Genomic DNA, 25,126 nt, shown 5'->3' with positions numbered 1-25,126 from the left:
CGGTTGCTCCGGTTTCCCCCACGGTCCAAAGACATGCGGTACAGGTGAATTGGGTAGGCTAAATTGTCCGTAGTGCATGAGTGTGTGTGTGAATGTGTGTGGATGTTTCCCAGAGATGGGTTGCGGCTGGAAGGGCATCCGCTGTGTAAAAACTTGCTGGATAAGTTGGCGGTTCATTCCGCTGTGGCGACCCCGGATTAATAAAGGGACTAAGCCGACAAGAAAACGAATGAATGAATATATATATATAAATATATATATATATATATATATAATATATATATATATATATATATATATATATATATATATATATATATATATATATATATATATATATATATATATATATATAAAACAACTTAATGGAACACGATCTTTACTTAAAGAGATCCCTTAAAAATGAAAATTTTGTTATGATTTAATTACACATTTATTTACCAAACTTTTAACCTATTACAGTTTCTTTCTTTTGTACAACGTAAAAGTTACATAGGAAAAAAGCTTGTACTCATTAACTTTCAAAGTATTGTTTTTTTCCAACTATGTAAGTGAATGGGTTCCAGCAACTGGAATTCCTCAAAATATCTTCTTTTGTATTCAACAGTGGAAGAAAAATCTCATGAAAGTTCACACATAATAGGGAAAGTAAATTTATTCATTCATACATTTTCCTTCGGCTTAGTCCCTTTATTTATCAGGGGTCGAGCCACAGTGGAAACCGGAGCACCCAGAAGAAAACCCACACAGAAATACCAACTGACCCAGCAGGGGCTCAAACCAGCGACCTTGTTGTTGTGAGGTGACAGTGCTAACCACTGAGCCACCGTGTCGCCCCGGAGAGTTAATTATGTGCTAATTTTCATTTTTCGGTGAACTATTTCTATAATATTATTTATATTTGTTTTTTTTTGGCATAAAAGAAAAATCTATAATTGTGACCCCAACAATGTATTTTTGACCTTATGCCAACATACACATGCAACATAATAAATTATTTATTATTATCTTTATAATCAAAAACACCAGTTCTTGCCATGCTTTTACACACATTCCACTCTATTTTATTTAAATAAGCAGTTTAAGGCCGTACTCCAAATACCAAAGCACGCTTGTCCCTCCTCCCGTCTCCTCCGACTTCCCGCACTCACACTACAATCGGGCCTGGGCACGCTTACGTCATCGATGCTGCGCTGATTTCTCTAGTTATATCATTTCAGTTGGTTTGATATGCAGTGACATGCAGTCAGTTATTTCGCCAAACAGTCCTTAGGAATGCGGTGACACGCAGTCAGATATTTCACCGAACAGATCCGCCACTTTTGCCTCTCATAAACAACCATAAAGCCCTCGTGCTGCAGGAATGAGGAGGTCTGCTGAAGGCGCGCAGCTGTGGTGCAGTGAGGGGTTTGCGTCTTTAATAAACTACAGCAGTTTGCGTTCACTGAACAGTAAGATTGATTAATAAATCCATATGAAACAGCCCCTTAAAAGTCACGTCTCGCTTTCAGTTTTGCCCAATTGAACCGTGCTCAGGCCCACCTGTTCCAACAGGGCCAGGGCCAGCCAAGTGAACCGTGCCTGAGCCCGATTCAGCGCACCCACACTTCTCAAACGATCCGGGAAACGGGCCAGGGCACGGTTCGGATAACATAGTGTGAGTAGGCCCTAAGGCACACCAGCCCAGCAATTATCTTCAGGTTTACTTGTATTTTAAATTAGATAGATATCATAAACTATATAAAAAGTATTACCTGTTAATTTTGACAAATTTAATACATTATTTATAAGTATTAAAGTAGAAACTCTTACTTACTCTTACTAACAAAATTGTACACAGTAGTATAAGTGTAATTTATAACATATATCAAGTTAAGAGCAACTTACCCTGCCAGCATTGTGTAGAGTAAGATGCCCAGACTCCAGATATCACAGGCTGCATCATAACCCTGTTTCTTAAGGACCTGTATGAATCACATGGTTTTGTTTTTCTGTAAGTTATTTTAAATTTTAAATGAGATGAAAACTACAAATTCAGGTCATTAAACTAAACCTTAAACAGCAGTCACTTTTAAAATCATTTGACGTGAAGTTTTACAAATAAAAATACAGTTTTATGTAATGTTTATAACACTGAGAAATGAATCTAAAAGTACCTCTGGTGCCACAAAGTTCGCAGTATAGCAAGGTGTCATGAGCAGACCATTTTCAGCCCTTAACTGTTTGGCAAACCCAAAATCACAGATTCTGATGGACTCTGGATCGCCTGTTTCATCCACATACAGGATGTTACTAGGCTTCAAATCTCGATGCACAACCTAAACAGAAGTAGAAACAATGATAAATACCAGAGAGTAACAAACAAGTGACTCAAAATGTGTCATTATAATTGAAATAATGACATATTTATGTTTAGAAGCTTACAACAAGTAACTATTGAAGACTGTGTTATACTGTATAGTGAAGGCAAAATGATAAGCCCTTTTATTACTGTTTCAAATATTTTATAAATGATGTTTAACAGAGCAAGGAATTTTTTTACAGTATTTCCTATAAAATTTGTCTTCTGTAGAAAGTCTTATTTGTTTCATTTTAGCTAGAGGGAAAGCAGTTTCATTATCAAATATTTATATAATTATATCATATCAGTATAATTATCAATATTATTAGCCCCCGTTGAGCAATATTTTCCCCCAATTTTGTACAGAACAAACCAACCCGGGCTCATTGTGGGAAATGTAGCCCCGCGGACGTTTCTGCAGACCGCGATTTACGTCCTGGGAGGTACATATTCGAGCGGTTTTTGTTTTCGCGGATCCCCGAGAGGCCGCTGTGCGCGCTTTTTCGTGTCTCGGGGGCCTCTCGGGAGCGCGCGCCGTTCACGCCCGTGCCGTTCTTGCGCGAAAGGCACCGGATCGGCCGACTCGGCCGCCCTCCTCTTCCTCCTCCTCCTTCCCTAAACCCGAGCGACGGTTCGCAAAAGCCATTCAGAAAAAAAAAAAAAGCAAAAGCCCTCGTCTTCGATTTCGACCGCGTTTTCGGATCCCGCCGCGTTCTTGCCCTTATTTTTCGGATTTCGTTTTTCGTCTTACCTGATTTCCGGAACCGCTGTTCCCCGGACTCAATCCCGGTCGTCGTCCCCGCGGTCGGCTCCTCCTCCTCCTCCTCCTCTGGGGCCTCCGCTCCGCCGACGCAACGCTGTGAGCTAAGCGGACAAACTGGTTGCATCAGGAAAGCCCTCCACTCGGAGTGGAGCCGTCGGCCGGCGAGCGTGAAAAGGAGGGGCGAAGCGGCGCCACACCGCTCCGCAGCGTTGCTCGAAAAAAAATAAACGTGGCCTTACGTACCTCCGGCCATGTAAATCGCGGTCTCCAGAAACGTCCGCGAGGCGACGTTTCCAGAATGAGCTTGGGTTGGAACAAACCATTGTGGTTATACAATGATTTGCTTAATTACTATAACTTCCTTAATTAACCTAGTTAAGCCTTTAAATGTCACTTTAAGCTCATTACTAGTATCTTGAAAAATATATAGTAAAATAATATTTACTGTCATCATGGCAAAGAGAAAAATAAATCAGTTATTAGAAATGAGTTATTAAAACTATTATGGTTAGAAATGTGTTGAATAATTTTCTTTCCGTTAAACAGAAATTAAGGGGAAAATATGAAGGGGGGCTTATAATTAAGTCTTATAAATATATTTACACACACACATACATGCACATAACCTATATATAAACTGACCCCTTGTGAATGCAAATATTCCACAGTCTTGGTAATAGTACAGAGCACAGCTGAGGCCTCCCGCTCTGAAAAGCACTTCTGACGCAGGATCCGGTCCAGCAGCTCTCCTCCTCTCATCAGCTCCATCACCAGATACACAAACTTGCCATCATCATAGACCTGCAGCACACAGAACACGCCATTCAGTCTCTCTGACACACTGCAGTGAAGCCGCTTTCACTCACAGACATCTGCAGACCTGAGGGAACCCATGAGGGCTTATGCAACCAGAACTAAACTTGTGAAACTGGATCAGCGCTAATGCAGGTTAACGTGATACGACAGGGCCAAACTCAATCTCTGGACATTTTTTTTTTGGCATTTTTTATATATATAGTTGAAGTCAGAATTATAACCCCCCAATTTTATTTTTATTTTTTAAATATTTCCCAAATGATGTTTAACAGAGCAAGGAAATTTTTATAGTATGTCTGAGAATATTTTTTCTTCTGGAGAAAGTCGAAATTGTTTAATTTCGACTGGAATAAAAGCAGTTTTTAATTTTTTAAAAAACATTTTAGGGACAGAATTATTAGCCCCTTTAAGCTATATATTTGTTTCTCGATAGTCTACAGAACAAACCATCATTACACGATAACTTGCCTAATTACCCTAACCTGCCTATTTAACCTAATTAACATAGTTAATAGTTAAAAGCCTAATTAACGGCTTTTAAAAGTCACTTTAAGCCGTATAGAAGTGTCTTGAAAAATATCTAGTCAAATATTATTTACTGTCTTCAAGGCAAAGATAAAATAAATCAGTTATTAGAAATGAGTTATTAAAACTATCATGTTTAGAAATGTGTTGAAAAAATCTTCTCTCCGTTAAACAGAAATTGTTTACCTAATAATTTGTTCTCTCATTTTAGTACATCATGGCCACAATACACTAAAGATTTCCCTTAATTTAATTTCATTTATTTTATTAATTATTAGTATTAATTGTGACCCTGGACCAAAAGCAAGTGTTATGCTGCACAGATATATTTTTCGCTATTAAAATGATCAAGATTATAATCCCGCTTTCCCTTTATATGTAAAACAATTAGAATATAAAGTCAAGATCATGTTCCTTTAGGATATTTTGTACATTTTGTAAAGTACTTTGCACTTTTTTTTGTCAATAACCAAGCACATGTCTGAATCATTTATATACTGATATGTACATACTGGACAAAAATAAATAAATAAAAAGAAGTAGTTCACCTAAAATTTTACTTCTGTAATCATTCTGAAATATTTTAACCATTTACATTTTCTTATTTCTAACTTAAATGTTAAGCATTTTATAAATGTAATTGTATTAACTGCCAACGAAAAAACGTACAGTTTTAATGCTGTTATTTTGTCCTTGTTGTAAAATAGGAATCATTTTTTTTTATTATTTTTGTCTCTTTTTCTTTTAATCAAACAATTATTTGTATTGGTCATGTAAGGGTCATATATTAACTGAACTTCTACGGTTGTGTGTGAGTGCTGTGCATACTAATTAGCATTTTTGCAGAAGTAGATAGATGCGGGTCCAAAATTAAATTCAGCTCTGCAGAAACTTCCTGTCTAAAGAGAGGTGTTAAAACTGAACACAGAAAGTTGTATGCTTTTTTGTTGTGCAGAGAATTCGTAGAAAAAGAGGAAGTATGTCAAAGGTCCGGCCAATGGAGGACTGAACAATGACTGACAAGAGACGTTACACCAAAACTCCACCTGTTAAGATCAGTTGTGTATATATGCTGGAGTCAGGAAATGTATGTTAGTTGTGAACCTCTTAACTGTAATTCTTATTGCATTGGGGTAACGTAACCCAGAGCTCTGTCATCGAATTATTCATTTGTATCTAATAAATTGTTACGATTTTTGACATTGAAGAAAACCCTTTTGAAATTCCAACATCCTCCACATGTCTTAAAATACATATTTATACATTAGGGGCAGGGCAGGAGTGGGACTCCTTTTCAGCCCTGGAGTTTCAAGTCTTAGACCGGCCTACCTCAGTTCACGACTGACTATATTAAAATAACGTCATTTCCAATTCAGTTTCTAATGACACTACCACGTCTTTTTCAAGGACACAGCTGCTTTAGAACTTCAAATGTTTGTAATAAATATGAGAACGGAGAAGGGGAGCTAAATCTCCAACACTATTCTTTAAAACAGGGGTCACCAATCTCGGTCCTGGAGGGCCAGTGTCCCTGCAGGGTTTAGCTCCAACTTGCCTCAACACACCTGCCTGAGTGTTTCAAGTATACCTAGTTAAACCTTGATTAGCTTGTTCAGGTGTGTTTGATTAGGGTTGGATTGAAAATCTGCAGGACACCGGCCCTACAGGAACAAGTTTGGTGACCACTGCTTTAAAATATCACAATGTCCCTTCCTGCAGTATCTAAATATATATTCGGTGCAAAATTCTGAATAGATATCCAGTCCTTTGTAATGGTAGTCACACAAAAAATAAAAATAAAATATGTACATCCAGCCTGATCTCACGAAAAAACTTAAGTATTTTACGTTTTGGCAGTTTAGTGGCTGATTCATACGAATTCGTACGAGTTCAGTCGTAAGAAACTATACGATTTTAAAAAGGAGGAGTGGCACCAAACCCCACCCCTAAACCCAACCATCATTGGCAAGGCAAGGCAAACTTTATTTATAGAGCACAATTTTACACAACCGTAGTTGATCCAAAGTCCTTTACAATAAAATAAACTAGACAATAAAAAAAAAAAAAAACTGGTATTAAAAATACAAAGAAATATATTTCAAGAGTTCACACTTAGCTGATGATTTACAAAAGCTTGTTTGGCATGCTGTCCCGGGAGAGAGCCCCGAGCTCAAGGGCTCCTCGAGCCCGGGGCTTCCTCCCGTTGGCAGAGCAAGAGGGGAGCCTGAGCTCGGTGGATCTCAGAACTCCCCTGCCACTGTAGCTAAGGGAACGCAAGGGATTAGACAAGCTTGATTGTTATGCATGTTGAATGTCTTTGGATGGTGGGAGGAAACCAAAGAACCCGGGGAAAACCCACGCGGACACGGGGAGGACATGCAAACTCCTCACAGAAACACCCACCGGTCCTGTGGAACCAGGGCCGGCAGTGTTCTTGCTGTGTGGCTCACAGTGCTAACCACTGGGCCGCCGTGCCGCCCAATCACAGGTTAAGGAGGAGAATAGGGGAGGAGGGGGGTTTCTTACAAACGAAGATAAAGTGAACTGAAAACTGTGGCTATTTATAGTAGCTTAGGGCTCATATGATTGGAAGATAGTGATTAGCAAATGCGAGACTGGCCGTGATAAATCATAAGCACGTGATCCTCTCGAAATTAGTTTATGAATAAACTTCACTTAAAAGTAATACTAAAATACAAATAATAAAAAATAATATGCATGCATCACTCAAAGGCAAGAGAGTAAAAATAAGTATTTAAGTTAGATTTAAAAGCATCCAAAGAAGGAGAGATTCTGATGTTCAGAGAGAGACTGTTCCAGAGCCTTGGGGCCACAACACTGAAAGCTCGATCACCTTTTGACTTGCAGCGAGACCGAGGGACAGACAAAAGAAACTGGTCAAGGGATCTTACCGGTCTATAAGCTGTATATGGCCTAATAAGCTTGCTGACATAGGCCGGGGCAGAATTGTGCAAAGCTTTATAAGTGAAAAGAAGAATTTTAAAATCAACTCTGTATTTTATAGGTAGCCAGTGCAATGAGGCGAGGACAGGGGAGATATGATCTCTTTTCTTAGTTCCTGTTATTAATCTGGCGGCTGCGTTTTGGACCAACTGTAATTGTAACTGAGTGTTGACTGAGGTAGGCCAATGTACAAAGAGTTGCAGTAGTCTAACCGAGAGGAGATTAAAGCATGTGTAACGATTTCTAAATCTTTTTTTAGAAAGAAAGGGTTTAACTTTTGCCAACAATCTAAGCTGGAAAAAGCTGCTCTTCACAACCGCATTTACATGTTTGTCAAACTGCAAGAGTGGATCAAAGATAACTCCGAGATTTTTGGCGTGATTGTGCAGATTGTCATTTAGGACTCCTAGCTGAGTTTTAATTGAATTGTTGGTAGCAGCAGGACCTAATATTAACACTTCAGTTTTATTCTCATTTAGTTGCAGAGAGTTCTTTGTCATCCAGGTCTTAATTTCGGTAAGGCACAGGAAAAGATTTTCTAATGATAAATCTTTTCCTAGTTTGATTGGAAAGTATAGTTGGAGATCATCAGCATAGCAGTGATAGCTTATGTTATGTTTGAGGAGTATTGAGCTTAAAGGAAACATATAAAGAGAAAATAAAAGAGAACCAAGAATAGATCCTTGTGGAACACCACAATGAATAGGTTTAGGTGGTGAAGTAAAGCATCCAATATTTACAGAAAATACAATTTTGGGGGATGAGCAAAACGTACAAAAATGTACGAATTAGATCGTACGAATTCGTACGAATTAGCCACTAAATGAAAAAGTTACTAATTGCCGTGAGATTGTGTTGGTACATCCACATAAGTAACCAAAACAGTATTATATATCTTAAAACTAAAAATGAAGAAAATAATAAATTAAAAAATTACTCAGATGAGATTTGAACTCGGGTCAGTGGCGTCATAACGCAACGTGCTGACCACTGGACCACAATGACAAATATGCTGGTGCATTTGGAATAAAGTATTACACTGTTATCTGCAAGACTCTTTTAACCACAGTATTACTTTCTATTGATGGCTTAAATTTTTTTTTTCTGATTTTCATTGAGCAGGTGAAATATTCATTAATATTAATTATTTGAATTCTTATTTTCACTAAGGTGCCGCTGTTTGGGGTGGAATGCTAGTTACGTCATCATTAACCTGCAGGCTGCATTTTGCTCATGTGGCTGCGAGAAAATAAATAAAAAGAGCGGAGCTGCTGCAAAATAATGAATAAAAATGGCCAAATAAATAAATCAATGAAACAAGTTTGACTGCTAAGAGTGCAAGCTGCTAGGGACACCAGCCCTCGCGGCCAAAAAACGGACTTCGGAATTCTCCTAGTCCTCTAAATTAACCAATCCGGGCCTGATTAGGGGAATCTTTTTTATATGGTAATGCACAGAATCAAACTATTTTCCTTAAGCACACATATTGTATTAAAGAAATTAAATCAATAATTAAAAAAAAAAAAAAAACAATAAACATTTAGATCTTCAAACATTGGTGAATCACAGCAGAAAAGTTGCTTCTCAAGTACACTTCTTAAATACATGCAGACATTTGTACTAGCACTGTAGGGGCTTCATAAAAAAATAATAAATAATAAAAAATCACAAAACATGACTCACATCTTTTAGAGTAATGATGTTTGGATGCTGGCCGTATCGCAGAAGAATCTCGATCTCTTCAGAGGGGTCCTTCTTGGATCTGTCAATAATCTAAAATGAAGTGGGCTGGTCAAAAGCAGAGTCTGCTAAAGCATTGACTGACACTGTGTGATGCTGTTTCTCTACTACAGTTCACCAAGAGGCTCTTATTAAACTGCCTCTGCTGTTCACTAAATGAGAACTCTGCCCTGTCATTTGTCGGACAAAGAACATGTCATGGATTTCAGTGCTTTGAAAGATTTGATTTTATACTCACTTTAACAGCGTACTCCACACTGGTGATTCTGTGGACACAACGTTTGCAGACCGAATACGCTCCAATGCCGATGTCCTCCTTGAGTTCATAGCCGTCAGTGAAATGAATGTTGTTACCATGAAGTTGCTGCAATGAAACAGCACACATAAATACACTTGATATTTATTTCAATACACATTTAACTATGGATATGGTGCATGGACAACAGTGTGCTAAACAATTGAACTTGACTCATTTCCCCTCCGAAAAAGAAGTTTTAGAGTCAGTATTCTTAATAAGAATTTAGAAAATTTCCCATTGACCCTTGTTAACAATTTCAGCATTGCATCACTTCAACATTTGCAGACTAAACTGTAAGTTTTTGTTGAAGATATATAATTGCTTAATTTTGTAATAATAACAGTCCTTTATAGGCTCTATGCACAGCTAGAGTTTTAAAGCCAAACTTCCGGTGAAAGCTTAATGTAATTATTTTAAATTTCACAAGGTTGTTTTTACAGCATCTATGTTGTAATGTAATTACAATACATTCAGTTAAATAGACTTAAGCATTCATTTAGTTGTTTCATGATATGAAAGACTGTTGTAACCACTAGCACAGTTAGTTGCAACTGGCTAGTGCAGAAATGCCTTTGAAAATACTGGGGTAAAATAAACTGTCATATTTGAAAGGGTGATGACACCCCCCACTTTCGGTTTAGGTCTACCTCAGAGTTTTTTCAAAAGCATCATAATGGGTGTAGAGCTCTGCAAGCAAAGGAAAGGAGTAGGCGTGGCCAGCTGGGGAGTAGGTGGGGAGCGAACAACTGTTGTCGGTTGGCTCACAAAATGAGACACAAACCATGAGGAGACGCATGAGTTTATAGTTTACAAAGTTAAAATGCAAAGAAATAAACAGTAATTTAATGCCCTGCTACATTTGTTATCTGAATTTCATAAACACAACCACGATTTATATCATTATAAAGATAGTGTTCATATAAACACTATAAATGAGGACTTCTCCCTCAATCCCCGGGTCTGAATGCAGACTCTGTGCAGCAGGTCTCTTGCCCTGTCTATTTCAACCATTAGCCCTGCTGGTAATCTGAAGGATTTAGGCAAAGACAGCAGCACGGCGATGTGTCTAAATGTGAACGGACTCCTGATAAAAGACAACGTCCGCCATTCTCCAATTCTCGTACTGCTCTCCCGACAATTCTTGCAGCACTTTGCTGTATTGACCCTGACAGCATTGCTGGGAAAAACATGTAACAAACTCCGTGATCATGGAAACAAACACATGCGACCCTTCATGAACAGCTAAATACTGTGTGCCGTGGGTCCGTGTCTCACAGCTTGGCACTGGCAGGTCTGTCTTGCCTTCGGAAAGCACGTGCAGTCATAAATAATTAGGAAGCAGACTCTTCTCATAGAATAAGAAAACTCACCTATGAATAATAATGAGATGACGCGTCATCTTTGCACTTACAGTTTTGTGCTACGTCGATTTTTTTGAAAGCTAACAGGTGCTAATGTTTGCACTGAATCCTTCATATATTAATAAGTACATACTCGTCTGTGCTAAAATAAATACATAAAAAGGGGTAGTTCACCTAAAATGTAATCATTCTGAAATAATTTATCCATTCACATTTTCTTATTACTAATTCTAAGCATTTTTATACCTTTAATTGTACAGTATGCACTGCCACAGAAAAAGAAAAAAAACTGACATAGTTTTAATGCTATTGTTTTGTCCTCCAGAAGTCTTAAAATACATATCGTCACCTTGGAATTATAAGATTCTGTCTGCGTTCTGAATGATTTTGAGATATTGAACTTCAAAGTTTTTGCATTCCATAGCAAACAGTATGTGTGTAACATTTGTTTTTCTACATAAAAAGTCTTAAAAACTAAACAACTTCTAAAAAACATCCCATAATGTAAATAACTTGTCATTTAATAAGAATATGTCAATAACTCAATTTTGACAAAAATGTAATTCTAAGGTATAGATTAAAGGTATAGTATATGTATAGATTAGGGAAATCTTTTTTTATATGGCAATGTGCAGAACCAAACCGTTTTCCTCAAAACTATAACCCTGTTCTTTGCTATACTGCAAGCACTGCTTTTCTGTCTAAAATGTATACATCTACATGTCTATTCTTTGCGACAGTGCATATGGAGACATATAATTTACTAAAAGTCAAACAGACATACACTATTTGTCAAAGATGCAAATAACCAGCAGTATGTTTAGGTGAGTGAAACACCTTCTGAAAGCAAAAGCAGTTGACAGCACAGATTAAGAATTCTCCACAAATAGCCTCACTCATGCATGTTCATGAGCACCATCAGAGTAAGTTAATATCGTATGCTCGGCAGATGCCACATCAGATCTGAATGATCTAGACAATGACACCGCAGAGCAGATATTTGCTAGTGTGCCACTGTGCTCCTGCCAATCAATGCATCTCATTCCGGTCAATGCAATCTCATCTCAGACAATTCAACCAAGCAGCTTTTCAGGTATGAACAATCTGGCAGAATTAGTTCAGCTTATGTAACACGGGTCTCTTTTTACCTATTTTTCAATCACGTTTTGTGCTGTGCAACGCACAAATGCTTCCCTGAGGAATAGGTTGGAATCGATTGCTTGCATACAGCCAGATCAAGGTTAAAATAATACAGAGTACAGCTTTGTCTAGGCTGACTGCAATATTTCCTACTAGCGGCAAACAATAGCCAGAAAAGAGAGTCTGGATGTGCATTAATAACAGCTGGGTGTACCACATTTATTGTCACATTTTGTGGAAAAAATAAATAAAACAATAAAAATAAAATAATAAAAAATTGTTATTAGCATGGAAATCAGTTAAAGTTTGGCATGGATAACCATTCCTGTCAACTTCCCGTTTTTCCCAGGATTCACCCGTATATTACAGTCTATCCTGCTATCATCCCGTGAAGGTATTTTCCCGTATTTGTCCTGTATTTTTAGTCTTTCTCTGAAGGGTGACAATAAACTTTAAAGAGCCGAGCCTCCATATATGCAACCCAAACCGTCGAACCACCAGGGGCCGCCCCTTGCACTTACGTGAGTCTGAAAACACTTTGAAATAAATATAAAAATGGTGGGATTCCCTTTCCCTTTCATTACAGGTGCCGTCTCCCCTTCATATAAAATCCTCAAAACAGTCATATAGCAGTGCGTGACTGTCAGCTGACGCTCTCCATAGTGATAAATAGACGATGTTTCCCAAACGGATTCTGTACAGGCGATTTGAAGCGGAAAGTCTGGGTTTTGGATGCATATTTGAACAGACATATACACATAATTAATAATAATAACATCTAAAGATGTTGATCTTAGTGGGGTTTTTTCAAACACAACTAATTTCATCCTAAATGAGCATAAAAATTGCAATCGAATGCTTTCATTATAAAGTTAGATGTGTGTATTTCTAAAGTGACGCCTCTGTTAATGTAATGTAATGTTAATGTAGCCTGGTTTTAGAGGGGTTTTGGCCACTTCCAGGCTGGTTTCCAGCCAAAATGACCAGCTAAAACCAGCTTGACCAGCTTGGTTTAAGCTGGACATAGCTGCTTTTGGCTGGATTCCCAGCCTGACTAGGCTGGTCAAGCTGGTTTTAGTTGGTCATCTCCCAGCCTGACTACCTAAGACCAGGCTGGAAAAGGTTGGAAACCAGCCTGGAAGTGGCCAAAACCCCTCTTAAACCAGCCTGGTCAGCCAGCTAAAACCAGCCAACCAGCTAAGGCTGGTTTAAGCATTTTTTTTTCTGTAGGGCCTTAATGAAAAACAACACTAAAAGCTTTAATCAGATGCTACAATGCTAAAAATAATTTTGCTAACCTACTATTTTGGCAACAAAAACAAAAGACAGTAGGCTGACAATAATTTGACTCAACAAACAAAATGCAGCAAGAACATCGAGAAAAAACCAGCATTGAAACTAGCAAGACCAGAAATGAAACCAGCAAGACCAGCATACCTGCAAGCATCAAAACATATCTTACCAGCATTTGCTGTTTTTTTTTCATAATGGAAGTTGTAAAGTAGTTAGAAAACAAACCTTTTTACGTTTCCTCTTAATAAACAAAGAACACTAATAGCTATTTTATCAGATGCTACAATGCTAAAAATAATGATGCTAATTTGCTATTTTGTCAACAAACTAAAATTAGGCAGCAGGCTTATAGGTTAAGTCCACAAATAGTTTTTTGGTTATAAAATCTAACTAAAGTAGATAGAAAAGCAAACCTTTTTAAAGAATATTTACTTTGCCCCTTATAAAAAATAACAGTTATAGCTTTTTTATCAAATGCTACAATGCTAAAAATAATGATGCTAGCCTGCTATTTTGGCAACAAAAACAGAAATTAGGCAGCAGGCTAACAATAGATTGACTTAAAGTAGTTGTTTTTTGTGGTTATAGCTTAAATCTAGCTGAAGTAGTTAGAAAAGCAAACCATTTTTTAAAGAATATTTACTTTGCCCTTTAATAAAAACAACAATAGCTCTTTTATCAGATGCTACAATGCTAAAAATAATGATGCTAGCCTGCTATTTTGTGAACAAAAACAAAAGGCAGCAGGCTAACAATAAGTTGACTCAACAAATAGGTTTTACAGTACGTGAATGATTGTCAATATACTGTCCAGCTCACCTGTACAATGGGGTTTACTGAGTTTTGCTTGATCTCAGTCAAAGGTTGCTCTTGACCCAGGTTAGTGGCAACAAAGCTGAAGCCACGGAAGAGCTGGTGAGCGTTAGCGCTGGCTGGAACACCGGGTGAGTCTGTGGACACAAATACATTTAGAAAAGCCAACAAGGACAGCCTGTCTATGAGTGGAAACACACAATTGATCCCATCTGAGCAGTATGAATTGACTATGTGGCAGGACCCGAGGGCTCTTTGTAAACTGCAGTTCACTCTAATTTGTTTTTTTGCACTCTCTCCATGCTTGCTGGGCAAATTGTTATGTAAGACTTGTTTCCAGCTTGCTATCACATAGTGTGTGACATTTGAAAACCACCACTCACGATGGTTCCTTCAACTATGTTTGAAATAAAATGGAATATAAGTGTAGTATCAGTTTGTGTTACCTGTCGGTGTGCGAGATGTAAACTCAGGGTCAAAATGGAAGGTGTCCTCTGGTCGGCCAACTGCAGGCTTGAATGGAGGCTTGATTTCTCGTCTATACAACTTCTGTTAACCAAAAAGAGAAAAAAAACATAATCACCTTCCTGTTCACCTTGTATTACATTTGGAGACATAGATTCCTAAGGAGTAAGTTAGTTGCTGGTTAGATTTCATTTAGGCCTATATTAACTTTAAAACACATTTATTTACTTGCTTTTCATTGTTCGAGAGGTGCTCTATAGTCTACACCCTAATTGCGCAACCATTTAAAATGAGAATTTCTGAATTAAAAAATTATAGCTTACTTTGCAGCTTTTACATTATATATATATATATATATATATATATATATATATATATATATATATATATATATATATATATATATATATATATATATATATATATACACACACACAGTTCATCCGGAAAGTATTCATAGCGCTTCACTTTTTCCACATTTTTTATGTTACAGACTTATTCCAAAATGGATTAAACTCATTTATAACATTCTACACACAATACCCCATAATGACAATATAAAAAAATATTATTTGAAATTGTTGCAGATGTATTAAAAATAAAAAAACTTGAAAAATCACATGTACAGAAGTATTCACAGCCTTTGACATGAAGCTCTAAATTGAGCTCAGGTAAATTCTGTCTCCACTGATCATTCTTGAGATGTTTCAGCAGGTTATTTGAAGTTCACCTGTGGTCAATTCAGTTGATTGGACATGATTTGAAAAGGCATACACCTGTCAATATAAGGTCCCAGGGTTGACTGTGCATGTCAAAGCACAAACCAAGCATGGAGACAAAGGATTTGTCTCCAGACCTCCAAGACAGGATTGTCTCAAGGCACAAGTCTGGGGAAGGTTACAGAAAAAATTCTGCTGCTCTGAAAGTTCCAATGAGCACAGTGGCCTCCATCATCTGAAAGTGGAAGATGTTTGGAACTACCAGGACTCTTCCTAGAACTGGCCGGCCATCTAAGCTGAGTGATCAGGGGAGAAGGGCCTTAAAACCTGATGGTCACTCTATCTGAGTTCTTCTGTGGAGAGAGGAGAACCTTACAGAAGGACAACCATCTGTGCAGCAATACACCAATCAGGCCTGTATGGTAGAGTGGCCAAACAGAAGCCACTCCCCTGCCTGGAATTTGCCAAAAGGCATCTGAAGGACTCTTAGACTACAAGAAACTAAATTCTCTGGTCTGATGAGACCAAAATTGAACTCTTTGGAGCTCATCACCAGGCTAATACCATCCCTAAAGTGATGCAAGGTGGTGGCAGCATCATGCTGTGGGGGTGTTTTTCAGCAGCAGGAACTGGAAGACTAGTCAGGATGGAGGGAAAATGAATGCAGCAATGTACAGAGACTACTTCAGAGTGCTCTTGACCTTAATTATTATTATTATTATTATTATTATTATTATTGTTCTTGTAAAGTAGGATTTTTGTAAATTTCTTAATACATAGACTACTGTAAATTACAACCATTAATGATTTATATGAATTATATTTTAGATAACGTGTTAGCTAAGTGGTTTTATGTTTTATAATAGAATATGGAATATTCTCAAATAATATTAGTAAAGAATGTGCTGTTTACATACATTTTAATTAATATGGAAAAAGATTTGGTCCCACTTTATATTAAGTGTCCTTAACTACTATGTACTTGCATCACAAAATAAATACAATGTACTTAATGTGTTTATAATGTATTTGAGAACACTTGTGGTGCTTTTGAGTTGGGATAGGGGTTGGGTTATGGACAGGTTTGGTGGCATGGGTAGGTTTAAGGGAGGGTTAAGGTGTAAGGAGTGGTCAACAGTGTATTTACAAATGTAGTTACAAAAGTTAAATACAGATGTAACTACATACATGTATTTAATCAAGCATAAGTACACAGTAAATACATGTATTTACACAATAAGTACATTGTAACAAACTATTAATTCCTGTGTAAGTGCTTATTAGTTAAGGCCACTTTATATAAAGTGGGACCAAAGGAATATATCCAATATTTTTTACCGAAATATTGGATTTTTTTTTTTACGTGTGTGCGTGTAAAACAACATAATTTGCAGAAAAAAAGTATGGGTTTTTCTCTAAAGTTGTTACTCCACCTTGTTTAGAGTGTCATTATGGATATTTCACGTTATAACTAACGTGGTCTAAACAATAGATCTGTGACAGCAGCTACAGTTTTGGGAAACACTCTTCACTACAATGCTTTTCCCAAACGATGCATCGTGCTATGATAGTTCAGCCACAAGTTATATCATTATTTGTGAAACGCAGCCCTGAACAGCACTGCAACCTACAATGGAATTAACTTACACAGTGAGTTAAATGGATTATCTGTAAGTTCTAAAATTAAATTACCTCACTAAAATCATGTAGCATTGTACTTATTATGTGGACTATTCTCACAAAATTACAACGATTATTAAAACCTTTATCATTTAAACAATTATCATCCTTGGTGAAGTATATTTCGGGAGCTATAATTTCTATTCATTTTCAACAGAAGCAGAAAAAGTTCAGCTGTGATGTTAACAGAGAAATTACAGACATAACATGCAAGTAGGAATTACGGTCATACAATCTTGACATGGAAAATGAAAGAAGCATTTTCTAACAAAATAGCTATCTCTAATGTGCTGATATGACTGACATGAGTCTCCATCTCTGGTGAGTTACATTCTTTTAAACCTGTCAAAATTACAATACGTTCAACATTTTAGTGCACAATAACATCTGAATAAAGATAATGCCATCACAGTAAATTCAAAATATCTATCTTGATTAGGGATGCAACGATTATAAATTTTGGTTGTACGAATACAGTTTAAGAAATAATCACAGTTTCACGGTTATCTCGATTGTTTGCATTAATTGATTTCAAAACCTACAAGTGTAAAACTAGTTTAAAATGATTTAAAATTTCGTTTTTTGTAGTTCGGGTCCAACTAAATATTTGTTGCCGTTCTAATTGTTTAAGTTTATTTAATTGAATATATAAAAATCAGTGGATATTATCAATGCATTTATTGGGTAAAATTGCTCATTCAATATTTTTTTGGTAATTATCAGTGCACCGGCAAAAATAGACCCAGCGGCGAAACTATTGCAGCACTGCTGCTTCAACGACGCTCGCGCCACATGCTGACGCACTGCTTCTGCATGCAGTATGAAAGCTCAAATCTGTTAATTTTTCAGCACTCTCTCCGAAAACACTCGGTTAATCTCGGCTGGTATTCGCCACATGATTGCTCTCATCAGCGCCATTATTTGTAACTTTAAGTGGGTTTACATATCTGTGTACTTTCCATTCCTTCTTCCTCAAACTTTAGCCTTTTGCAATTCCCACGGTCGCAAAAGCCCCCTGTCATCTCAACTAGGTGCGCCTGAAAATAATGAGCGCATTGTGTCGCTTGCGCGTCCCCCCATTGGAAATAATGAACGAGCTTGCCTTAGTTGATAGCCTCAGTCATAGTTTATAGTTCCAGTGTGCGTGGTTATTAGTCTTGGTGTGCAAACTAGTGCACAGTTGGCATAACTTTGTTTAGTTGCTGCAGTTTTGTTCCATGTAGAAACGTGATGTTGAGAAGCCTTTACGATTAATTAACCGTGACGAATTAAATCGCGGTTAATAGTGAAACCGGTAATCGTCGCATCCCTAATCTTGATGTAGTCTATTAGAATAGGGTTAGGGTTAATAAATACTATACACAACATATTTAAAATGAATTAAACAAGTTAAAAACTCACATTCCAGTCTATGGTTGCGAAAAATATATGGCGTTTGATTTCTTCAACTCCATCAGGTCCTGCGCCTGCAGAATAATCAGGAGACAAACATCCAATCAGATAACAGGATGCGTGGACATATCTCTTTTCCTTTTTAATTCTGTATGGGATGAAATGCCTCATAAAACAAACAACTAAAACCCATCTGTCACATAAAACTATTTAAAGGTTGAGATTCCCATGGAAGATCATTCTTTCTCTGAGTCAGACAACAGTTGAATGCATTGTGCTAAATCTCCTACAGATCATTGTCCCATCCTGCTTCCTATAGGTAACCTTTTAAAGCTCCAACAAATAGGGAATTTTACGTGCATAACCAAGGGCTCAGCCTTTGACTGGTTGGCGTAACTCGGTTAGCCCTGGGTGACAGATGCCAGAACATCTGGCAGCATAAAGCATCTTTTACACTGAATACCTGTGAAGCTGCTTCCTGGGATTCTCCTGTATTTTATCATTCTATTCTGCTATCATCCTGTACTTTCCCGTGTTTCTACCATGTCTTTAATCTTTCTATAAAAGGTGGCAGTAACATCAACACAGCCAATCTCAAATGTGATATAATTCCAAGAGCTGTTCAAGAGAATTTAGCTTTCATTTTTTTCTTGAAAGCACTTTGAAATTATTATAAAAATTAAATTAATATAAAAATCCCTAAAAGATTGTCATCGCTTCTCCAGTGCAACCTTCATATCAATCAGTTTATGTAGTGGTTCATGACTGTCAAACGCGCTCCATAATAATAAAGAATCTGTTCCCCAATCTGCTGCTGTACATGCGATTTGAAAAGGAGAGAAATTAGACCTTGGATGTATGTTTAATCAGACAAATACACATAATAATATGTAAACATGACTGTATTGGTGTGTCTTATTTTAAACTCTACTAATTTTGTCTTAAATGAGCATAAACAGAAAGTAATCAAATACCTTCATTATAGTTCAGTAGTTCAATAGTTCATTACTTTAATCAGCTCAGAGATTCATTTGCTGATTTCTAGGGCCAGACGGAATCTGCAGATGTTTTTTGTTATTTCTGAGGAGAATTTTGGTAAAAGTCTGCAGTTTTCTGCAGAATTATTTTGGGAGTATCATAACTAAAACCTTAATATATAAAATAAAAAAGAATATCTTTTAAACTTTTATTTAATGTTTAAAATGCAAATGCAATTAGATTCACTTTATTTGGTAAATAAAGCAAGTTTGTCATAAAATATATTTAGTAAAAGACAGAAAACAATACTGTACGAACTACATTGTACATAAAATAGATTAATATTTTCACAGTAGCCAATAATATTACTGAAATTAATAAAAAAAAAAAACTGAATAAATACAGATTTACACACATTTACTCAAGTAAATAAACAGAATTAACGATGGGCTAAAAATCTGTGGAAAATCTGCAGAATTCTGCATGCACAGATTCCAGACTCCTACTGATCTCCAATAAACAACTATAGTAACTTCAAATCTAATTTAAATTCTGCAGTGACTTAAACAGGAAATATTTGATTTAATTTCTGTATATCAGGCCATTCATTTTGTTTTAGTGGCAACTTGCAGGATTATCCTGAAATTTTACATCCCTATGTTGACAAGTACCACACTGATGGTGATCACGCCTCAGCTCTTTGGCTGTGAATTGTGTAGAGCACAACAACCAGGATCTGGAAGTAAAAACTGAGGACTAGAAATTGAGGTTCTTAGTCTATTTGTGTATATTTTTGTTAAACAATTGTGTCTAATAGCCAGTGGTGTAAAGTAACATATTACAACTGTTGCAAAGTTGCAAACTGTTGTAATTCAGCGTTCACCTGACTGGGATGTAAATACCCTCAAATTAAACCTGACAATCTGCAATTAATCAGGTAAACTCTGCTGTTATTTTGGGATTTCCGCTTGGATTTTGCCTACCCAATATTAAAAGCTTCCCAAATCCACATGCAGATGTGTAAATGCAAAAAATTGGACTCATTTTAAGGAAAACCCTTTGAATTTTTTATAAATCACAATTGAAAGTGTTTAAAATATCTGTATATGTTGAAAAAAAATAGGCGCTTTTGTATTTATTTTTTTTTTATAAACTCAAATTTGAAAGTCTACCTTTTAGGTTCTGTGTGGTCTAGATTGCTGTAATTATTTTTGGAGGTTCCTGCACATGTTTGTAATCATAGGGGAAAAAAAATGTCTCTACCATAATCTATGCAAAAGTTATTGTATTCAATCTGATGAGAGGTGCTATACAAGCCACAGGGATCGATCATTGTTTTCATATTTCACTATTCTTTTGTTTGATCAAACATAATTCACTGTGTTTGGACCACATCAGACATATAAAAGGATTACTTATGCACATCACCTCAAAAACAGAGGAGAAATAGCCCTGAAGCGCACAACATAAGGTAAGAGATGACAGCTGTCTGTGCTATCTGGGGCTGCTTATTGATCATAAATCTATTGCTTTCACTTCTGCGCCATGGAAACACCGTGATTCATTCGGCAACTGTTTGATATGTGAATATAATTCAGTAAAAAGTATGCAAGAACCGTATGAGCACCGGCAAGAGCTTTCATTTGAGCTATAACTTGTACATGTGTCATATGAAAAATATAAAAATGAACCAATGTAAAATACCTAGCTCGGGTATTCAAAATACTGTGTATTTAAGTGTAAATAACTTTTGTATGGTAAAATAAAAACCAAAGTGATGCATATGTGCATAAAATATAGATTCTACACTTTCAAACGAAACCACGTTACGGTGGTCTGGTGCAATGCTAGCCTTTTAAATCTTAAAGTGAAAGTCGATGATGTCACGGACCCGGTACCGGGTTTAACTGTATAGAGCACATCATGGCTGTTTCATTTCAAATCCATTGTGTTGATGTATAGAGCCAAACATGTTAGAATGTCCAAATATTTATGGACCTAACTGTCCATTTGGCCACCCCTATAACAGACGAATCATTCCATAGTGAATGCATAAATCCATCTATGTGAGAAGAAATTCATTGCAAGTGTTTAAAAGATTCTTTTCCTTTTTAAATGGCTGTTTGTATCTAGATTTAGCCTAAAAATAAAGTAAAAAAGGATGCATGTTTTTTTTTATTTTATTTTATAAAGTTTGACCTAAAGTATCCTCTGAAGTTGCTAACCAGAGGTTAGCCTGCTCTAGGTCAGAATACACTAAATGTCCCTCAAAACACTGCAAGTTTAAATACGTTTTATAAATAAATTAGATTTATATAATTTAAATATATACAAAATTTGATTCACTGAAGCATGTCTTACACAGTCATTACAAAGTCATTTGTAAAAGTCAATCTCTCTCTAAACAAAATGAATAGTTTCTTTTTTCACTTCCAGAAAACCACTGTCATATTCTGGTGCACAACGCTATCACACCTCATTGAATATTCTAAGGTAACAAGTCTATAAAATGGATCCTTTTAATTTTAGCATTCAAACTATGTTAGCTGTCATACGCAAGTGAGTCAGGGCCTGGCTGGGGTGTATACAGCTAATCTGAGACAGAGGGATATTAAGCCACAGTCAACACAAGGTCTCGATGGCATTTATCTCTGCCTTATAAATTATGGATAAAATGAATCACCCAGCTAAATTCAATCCCATCTTTGACAAACATTCAGCAGCAGCGTCTACAAGTCTGACTGCACTCATTAATACAGGAAAACATCTCTGGGTAAAATCAGATTCATTGTCACTGCTGCTGTCATAAGTACAATGTACAATTGCTTTATGCTTTGTTCAACTAAATGCAACACAAGCTCATTGGTAATACATGCTTACATGTTTGAAAAACTACTGTAAAAAATGTTGGGGTTTACACAATTCCTTAATGCTGTCCCAACACAAATCGATTAAGTTATTAGGTAACTTAATCAATTTGACTAATTTAACATAATGTAAAACAATTAGGTTGTCCCCAAAACAACTTAAGAATTATGTTGTTTCAGCTCATTTTAAATGAGTAGTTTGAACAGCCAACATTTTAACATGTATGTTTGTAGCAAAAATGACAGGAAAGTATGATGCAAACAACTTTTGTTCAGTTTCACACTAATGATATGTACAGTGAGATATTATCAAAGGATAAAAGATTGTTTTGTGCAGTTCTTGGCACTGCAGTACATACAAATACCACAAAACAACTTAACTATGATTTGTAATTAAATATATTTGTCTCTATCCCCCATATAGACAACTTTTCTGTCGTGGTCAGTTTGCTCAGTATGTCACCTTGTATGGTTTTGGAAATGTGATGCAGAGCGCTTGGGTTCATGTTCCATAAAAGCAATGTAAAATCAAGGTAAAACTATGTGGTTGCAGCTCACTTTTCTCTTCTGTTTGTTTTTGAAAGCACTTTTGGTTGTGTTTAGATGGACATGGTTTACACGATGCTCAATTGGTACTAATGGGTCAAGGCAATGTTTTTCCAATCTTCTATTGTCCAATTTTGGTGAGCCTGTGTGAATTGTAGCCTCAGTTTCCTGTTCCCAGCTGACAAGAATGGCATTCAGTGTGGTCTTCTGCCTCAACGTTCGACGTGTTGTGTTTTAGAGATGCTCTTCTGCATACCTCGATTGTAACGAGTGGTTATTTCAGTTACTGTTGCCTTTCTATCAGCTAGAACCAGTCTCGCCATTCTCCTCTGACCTTTGGCATCAACAAGGCATTTGCACCCACAGAACTGCCGCTCACTGAATATTATCTCTTTTTTGGACCATTCTCTGTAAACCCTAGAGATGGTTGTACGTTAAAATCTCAGTAGATCTGCAGTTTCTGAAATACTCAGACAAGCCCGTCTGGCAGCAACAACCACGCTATGTTCAAAGTCACCTAAATCACCTTTCTTCCCCATTCTGATGCTCAGTTTGCAGCAGATCGTCTTGACCATGTCAATATGCCTAAATGCATTGAGTTGCTGCCATGTGATTGGCTGATTAGAAACGTGCGTTAACGAGCAGTTGGATAGGTGTGCCTAATAAAGTGGCCAATGAGTATATACAAAAATAACATATTTCAGATTCTCAAAAATCTTGACAGCGCCCTCTAGTGGATTTGTCATCAGAAACGTGCAACAAAACATATACTGTGCAATGTATTTAAGTTTTCACCTTGGCTGACTAAATGGGTAGCATATTTCATGTTCATATCACTGCTGAGGAAAAAGAAATGGTTAAATGAGTGATTTGCTGGATTTGGTCAAGTTTGATGGTTTAAAACCATCAAGCAGAACAACTGTTCAGATAATAACCAATTAAATCAGGCTTGGCATGCATGATGGTGTGATAGAGGATGGTTGAAGAGAAGTTGAATCATTTTTTTGGCAGTGTTTGGATGTATTTGTTTGCTAGCCTACCTAATCTATTAGATGGGTTTCTTTTGAAGAGGGCCCTCAATAAACTCTGGACTTCTGGGCTAAGGAATTGCGGCATGCCCAGTTTTGCCCTGAGAAAAAAAAGGGAAAGAATTAAATCTGTTATTTATTTCTGAAAACAAATAAGCCTGTGATGCCCGGCCACAAACATCACTAATCATCTTGACAGATCCATTTATGAGGACAACTCCAGAATTATACATCCTTAACTAAAAAAAAGAAAGAAAGAACAGAGAATACCCTGGCAGAAAATGAAGAAGGACAACAATTCTTACTTGAGAATAAGTGCCATGGTCTCTTTGCGGTCTTTGCCTTGAAATGGCAGGGATCCAGTCAGCATTTCAAACTGAAGGCAGAAACAGAAGCATCAGGCTCTGCTTTAGCAAGATTTTTTGGTTTTCTTTGAACAGATGATACAATAGAGAAATGTGTGTTCAGCATTGCTTCGCAGTATCAGCACACACTCCAGTCAGCATGTGCACTGTTATATAACACGTTCGCCAGCGAGTGAATTCATTTTAAGTTTGGCTTTTGCAGTAGATATTTGGAAGTGTGCTAGTTTAATGAGCTGAAAGAGTGAACCCATTAAACATTAACTGAGAACTAGTTTAAACAAGCTCATTGAGTCTACATAGCTTAGAGTTATTTATATGTCCACGCCTTACTTATTTTTTATTTAAATTAATTTTTTTATGTTTATTGATAACACCCACTCAGTACAATCATACAATATTTCAAGTTACATTTGGATCTCAGTATGTGAACTTAAATGACATGTAATTCACATACATTATTGCCATTGTGTACTAACTATCCATAGCAGTCACATTTTCATTCATTCATTCATTTTCTTGTCGGCTTAGTCCCTTTATTAATCCGGGGTCGCCACAGCGGCATGAACCGCCGAGTACAAGTATTAAAATACATGAACTGTGCTTCATAATTTTGCTATGGGAACCCCACAGAATTTAAACCATATTATTCTGCAGCCCCAGGCTAACATTATTTATGCTCATAACACTAAAACACTGCAGTGTTCACAGAGCCAACTTACCATTAAGACTCCAAAGGACCACCAGTCAGCGCTTTGAGTGTGACCTCGTCTATTGACCACCTCTGGGGCCATGTACTCAATGGTCCCACAGAACGAGTACGCTCGTTTGTCATGGTCGATTGCCTCTTTGCTCAGGCCGAAATCTGGCAGAGCAGGAAAGATATTAAACCCTTCATTCCATGCTGCCTTTACTCGATGGAAAATGTAGAGGAACATGTGGAGAGACAAATAAACTAAATTCTGCTCACCTGTGATCTTTATGTGGCCTTCCTCATCAAGGAGAATGCTAGGAAATTGAAGAAATACTGAATTA

The 25,126-nt window shown here is 36.9% G+C and overlaps 1 protein-coding gene across 4 annotated transcripts in view; it reads right to left on the bottom strand.

Moving 5' to 3' along the window:
- Window positions 1-25,126, bottom strand: part of rps6ka2 (ribosomal protein S6 kinase, polypeptide 2) — a 109,990-nt gene that overhangs the window by 10,713 nt on the left and 74,151 nt on the right. For all 4 annotated transcript variants that reach the window (XR_015505614.1, XR_015505615.1, XM_087278908.1 and 1 more), the window contains 12 exons: window positions 25,062-25,099; window positions 24,814-24,956; window positions 24,035-24,105; window positions 23,742-23,830; window positions 18,320-18,384; window positions 14,501-14,603; window positions 14,061-14,191; window positions 9,388-9,513; window positions 9,093-9,182; window positions 3,747-3,905; window positions 2,157-2,318; window positions 1,888-1,964 (listed from right to left, as the gene is read on the bottom strand). Coding sequence is in view for 2 of the 4 variants with exons in the window: in XM_087278908.1 (XP_087135034.1) it covers window positions 1,888-1,964; window positions 2,157-2,318; window positions 3,747-3,905; window positions 9,093-9,182; window positions 9,388-9,513; window positions 14,061-14,191; window positions 14,501-14,603; window positions 18,320-18,384; window positions 23,742-23,830; window positions 24,035-24,105; window positions 24,814-24,956; window positions 25,062-25,099 (1,254 nt within the window). In the remaining 2 variants the exon portion in view is untranslated. The remainder of the gene's footprint in view (window positions 1-1,887; window positions 1,965-2,156; window positions 2,319-3,746; window positions 3,906-9,092; window positions 9,183-9,387; window positions 9,514-14,060; window positions 14,192-14,500; window positions 14,604-18,319; window positions 18,385-23,741; window positions 23,831-24,034; window positions 24,106-24,813; window positions 24,957-25,061; window positions 25,100-25,126) is intronic.

Source organism: Danio rerio, chromosome 13 (genome assembly GCF_052040795.2).
Source record: "Danio rerio strain M-AB ecotype USA chromosome 13, GRCz13ab, whole genome shotgun sequence".
Lineage (NCBI taxonomy): Eukaryota > Metazoa > Chordata > Actinopteri > Cypriniformes > Danionidae > Danio > Danio rerio.
The sequence above is the reverse complement of the archived record's forward strand: the minus strand, read 5'-3'. Positions and strand labels throughout refer to the sequence as shown.